At 44.5% G+C, this 5,127-nt stretch overlaps 1 protein-coding gene across 1 annotated transcript; it reads right to left on the bottom strand.

Moving 5' to 3' along the window:
* Positions 1-2,431: 2,431 nt before the first annotated feature.
* Positions 2,432-4,754, bottom strand: LOC138599329 (tripartite motif-containing protein 16-like). Its single transcript, XM_069670941.1, has one exon. It carries the CDS (start codon positions 4,723-4,725, stop codon positions 3,055-3,057), a length of 1,671 nt encoding a protein of 556 aa, XP_069527042.1. The 5' UTR covers positions 4,726-4,754; the 3' UTR covers positions 2,432-3,054.
* Positions 4,755-5,127: the final 373 nt, after the last annotated feature.

Raw genomic sequence — 5,127 nt, 5'->3', positions numbered from 1 at the left:
TGCCTTTTAAAATTGAAAAGAACAAATGTACTTACCTGGGAATACAAACAGCAGGTTCAATTAAGGCTATTTTTCAGTATAACTACAGGTCTATTTGAGACCGTACCAAAATTGATTTGGACAGGTGGTCGAAACTTCCACTCTCACTGGCAGGACGGATACATGCAGTGAAGATGACTGTAATGCCCAGGTTTCTTTATTTATTCCAAATGATTCCCATTTTTCTCCCCGAATCCTGTTTAGCTCAGCTGGATCGCTTTATCTCATCGTTCATATGGAATAAAAAACCTGCACGTATAAAGAAGGCAAGCCTGGAGAGAGTACAATCTGATGGTGGTTTGGGTTTACCTCATTTTTTATTTTATCACTGGGCAGCTCATATTGCCAAACTGACATATTGGATCACCATGTTCACAGATAAGGAGGGTCCGGTCTGGGCTGATATGGAACTGAGAGCTACACTCCCAGTTTCCCCGATTTCAATCCTAACTGCCCCTCTCCCACTAAATATCAAAGCACCTGAACTGAACTCAAACTTCCTTAATGTAAATCCACTCAATAAAAGAGCAATATCAAAAATATATGCATTAATTCTGGATAGCTGCCCTCATACATGGGACAAAATCAAGGCGGCATGGGAAGGAGAAGTTGGAGAAATAATACCGGAAGACACCTGGAAGAATACCATACAGCGTATACACACACCTTCTCTCTGTATCAGACATGGCGTGATTCAGTTTAAGGTTGTCCACAGGTCGCATTATTCTAATGACAGACTGTCTAAATTATACCCTAATGTTGCACCAAACTGTCCTAGATGTCAATATGCTCCTGTTTCTTTGGGACACATGTTTTGGTCATGTCCATCTTTGTATGGTTTCTGGTCTTCAGTCTTCCAATCACTCTCAGCCAAACCTGGCAAAACACTGCAACCCGTCCCTTTGATCGCTGTCTTCGGTGTACTTAGTGATGAGCTAAAGTTGTCCCGCCTCCACAAAAATGCAACTGCCTTTGCATCGTTGCATGCCCGCCGTCTTATACTGCTGAACTGGAAGGGGAAGAACCCCCCTGCCTATGTTCGTTGCATTAGAGAGGTAATGTTGGGATTGGCTCTGGAGAAAATGAGGTATACAGTACACGGGTTGGAGGATAAATGTGACAGAACCTGGTCACAGTTCATAGCTCATATCAAGGGCCTGCCTTTTGCCTGACTTCTTGTTTTGATTTATGAATTCATTTATTTTTCTTTCTGTCTCTTTGACTGCTGTCCTGCTCTTCTCAATGCCCACATTCTGACTGTTGGGACTTTTCTCTTTTTTTCTCCTTATGCCAGAGGTCCAGAATGTTGGTGTTATGACCATAATGATCAACACTGATTGGTTTGAGTCTTTTTTGTCTGTGTCTGTTATTTGTATTTGAGTACATTTGTTTTCTATTTTTGGTGTTTTGTTTGCTCATTTGATACGAGAGTGTTTATGTAGATGTGTTTGTGGGGATGCCACCTGGATGGGGTGGGGGGTGGGGGGCGGGCTCACAACTTCTGTAAGAAATGCTGAACTAATGATGTCAATGTTTTTGATATGGAAAAATGATAAATAAAGTTTAAAAAACATAGAAATAACTGTGATGCAGACTCACTGCACAGAGGGAGGGAGGGAGGGAGCGGATGAGTCCGGACTGAAGCACACAGCATATGGACACATGACGGCGTGTGGAGACGTAGCCTATACTTTATAGTAACTGTGGGCGGAAATACGGACAGATGGCGACATTATTAAGTCAGGAGCCGAGCATGAGAAACACACACAGATGTGTCATATCTGCTGCTCTCCAAACGTCTCCTCCCTGCGCGGCACGATAACTGTGACGCTGGTCCGATGAAATAAAGGCCACGAATCATACAGATGTCTTTAGAAGATTTCATCTCTCTCTGTCTCTCTCTCGTCAGCAGACACCGTGAAAACTACGAGAAAGTTAAAGACATGAACTTTAACTCTGTCATCCTAAAGTCTCTCAGGCTAGCGTCCGTTCAGAAACAGGCTCGGACACGTTAGCACAACAGAAATGTGCTGAAAACAAATAAAACTACTACAAATGTCTCACAGTGTCCATGAAAAAGCACATCAACAAACATTATGCACAAATATGAAACAGATTAGGGACAATTTACCACGTGCGCCTCTTTTCAGGAGAGACTCTGAACACTGCAAAGATTTGTATTTCAAAATAAGATACCCGGGCTTTCACACTGCAGCAACATATACAAAATGTGCTGGGGTCTAAAGGGTTAAAGGTCGCAGAATAGTTTTAATGTTAAACGTGTAAAGTCACGTGGAGATCACTGATAAGTGACGCCTCTGAAGAGAAGACTCACAGCATCGAGGACAGCTTTCAATCAATGACGACGAGAAGAAAAGACTTTGATCCTGTTTGTTTATTCATGATGTCAGAGTTCAGTCTGTTCACACGTCACATCAGTAAAGTCTGTTCAATGATTCTTGTTCCTGATTTCATCAACAGATTCACTTCATCCACACCATCAGTTTGTTTGACCACAATCTAAACTATTGATTTCATCATGATCATTGAAGGTTTAAAAGACCTCAGAGGACATTTTTCATCCGTTTAAAAAGCAACAAAACTTTTTCATATCAATGTGATTATAGATTTTCTACAAATGTACAAAGTGGTGAAAACAAAATGTGTCCGTTAAAGAAAGGTCTGATGCTTTCTCTCTTCACACTCATGAATTACAACACAAACAACAACATATAAACGCATCAATACAAACGATCAACAAACATTCAGGTGATCATAAATCATCGTGAGCAGTGAAAGCCTCCGCGGCTAAACAGACACAGGAAGGAGCGTCACTTAAAGGAACTCCGTTATTTACAGATCACGTGAGAAGACGTCAAAGTCCCGCCCATAAAGTTTGATTGACAGGTGACCAAGATGTGACAACAATCAGCTCTCAGCAACAAACATGAATAAAAATCAAGCTGAAGGATTAAAACACAGAAGTTAACCCGCTGTCCGTTTAACGACGTCTGTCTATTTCACTTTGCACAACTCAGCAGTGTCTCCAGGAAAATAAAACCAAACTCCAGCACAGAGAGGCTGAGTGAACGTGGTCTGGACTCTGTGGAGGAGAGTCATGGTTTCAGAGATGCTGTAGAAGGACAGAATACCTGCTCTGTGATCCAGGTACACTCCGACTCTGGAGGACAGAGGACCTGAGACAGGAGTTTTCACTTTGTTGTACCTAAAGTTATAACTGTTGTTTAAACAACATAACGCCCAAGATTTGTCATTTTGTCCAAATATACATTCACTCTCTGCTCTGTTGATATTCTTGTATGCGACTGCTACACGAACTCCTCCTACTTCTCTCCTCTCCACCTCCCAGTAACAACGTCCAGTCAGACTCTCTCTACTCAGGACCTGACGCCGTCCAGTGAATCTGTCTGGGTGACTAGAATAAGACTGATGTTCTCTCATTACTGTTGCTTTTCTGTCTCCATCAGATAATAACAGCCGTGTGTGTGCTGTGTTTGGATCCAGTGTGATGTCACATGAGTACTGTAAGAACTCAGCTCTGGTCTTGGGCTCTGGTTGTGGCAGTAAAACATCCACTTCAGTCACTGTCTGTGAGATGTTTGTCCATGTCTCCCTCAGAACGTCCTGTAGTTTACCTCTGACCTCTGACACAGCCGCTGTCACAGCCTCAAAGTACCTCAGAGGACGGATCTTGATGCTGGATGAGTCTGTAGATTGACCGAGTGGTGACAGGGAGGGGTAGTCGTGTAGAAACTGGTTGTGATCCTCTGTGAGTGACAGCTCCTCCAGGTCAGTGTCTCTCCTCTTCAGCTCAGTGATCTCCTGCTCCAGCTTCTCCTGAAGCTCTCTGACTCGACTCACTTCAGCTTCCTGCTGGGATCTGACCTGCTGCTTCACATCAGAGCGTCTTTTCTCCATGAGACGGATCAGCTGAGTGAAGATCTTCTCACTGTCCTCCACTGCTTTATCAGCAGAGCGACTGATAGCCTCCACCTGCTGTTGAAGCAGCTTCACATCTTTCTCTCTGTCCTGGACTCTCTGCTGGATGTTTTGTCGACTCACCCCGAGCTCTCTCTGCCTCTCGCTCCTTTCTGCTGCAGCTGAGACTGTGTCGTGGCCTTTATGTTCGTCCATTAAACAGAGATGACAGATCGACTGCTGATCAGTACGACAGAACATCTTCATCACCTCATCGTGACGAGAGCAGACGTTGTCCTGGAGCTTCTTGGAGGGCTCCACCAGCTTGTGTTTCTTGAACGGAGCTACTTCATAATGAGGCTGCAGGTGTTCCTTACAGTAAGAGGCCAGACACTGCAGACAGGACCTGCAGGCTTTCAGTTTTCTCCCAGTGCAGAAATCACAGGCCACATCTTCAGGTCCAGCATAGCAGTGATCAGCAGGAGCAGCTGGGAGTCCAGTCTTCTTCAGCTCCTCCACTAAATCTGCTAACATGGTGCTTTTCACCAGGACAGGCCTCGGTGTGAAAGTCTGCCTACACTGAGGGCAGCTGTAGACTCTCCTCTCATCCTCTTTATCCCAGTGTGTTTGAATACAGCTCATGCAGTAGCTGTGTCCACAGGGAACAGTCACCGGATCCTTCAGTAGATCCAGACAGACCGAACAAGAGAAGGTTTCCCGGTCCAGCTGAACTCCTTTCTGCGCCATTTCACCTCTCAGTGACAACGACCGTCTGAGTTTCACTTCCTCAGAACTAAAACTAGTTTGAGCTCTGATCTACACATCATGTGTTTGTGCAGTGAGTGTCAGCTCTGGTTGGTTACACCCATCTTCAACCTGTAGATCTGAAGGGGAGGGAACAAGGAAGTGTCTGAGTCAGAGTGGAGCTGGCTGTGTGTGAGAGCAGGAAGAAGAGGGAGGGGTTATCAAGCTCTGCTTCATTCCAGGAAGAGGAGCGGTGTGAGAGCCATACTTTGTGTTTGTTTCCCATCGAGTTCATTTCTCCTTTAAAAACACTTATTTCAACCTCAGGAGGGAAACTGTTCTTTGAATCAGAGGGTTTGTGTTTGAAATAAGCTCTTCTGCTGCCCTTAAACACAGTTTGGCTCA

The sequence above is a fragment of the Semicossyphus pulcher genome, unplaced genomic scaffold (assembly GCF_022749685.1).
Source record: "Semicossyphus pulcher isolate SPU_LCO1_2020_fin unplaced genomic scaffold, fSemPul1.0.p SCAF_20, whole genome shotgun sequence".
NCBI classification, from domain to species: Eukaryota; Metazoa; Chordata; class Actinopteri; order Labriformes; family Labridae; genus Semicossyphus; species Semicossyphus pulcher.
This window is presented reverse-complemented; position numbering and strand designations above follow the sequence as displayed.

What these genes read in the sequence shown, in the direction of transcription:
- LOC138599329 (XM_069670941.1), bottom strand. Translation starts at nt 4,725, where the DNA reads ATGGCGCAGAAAGGAGTTCAGCTGGACCGGGAAACCTTCTCTTGTTCG.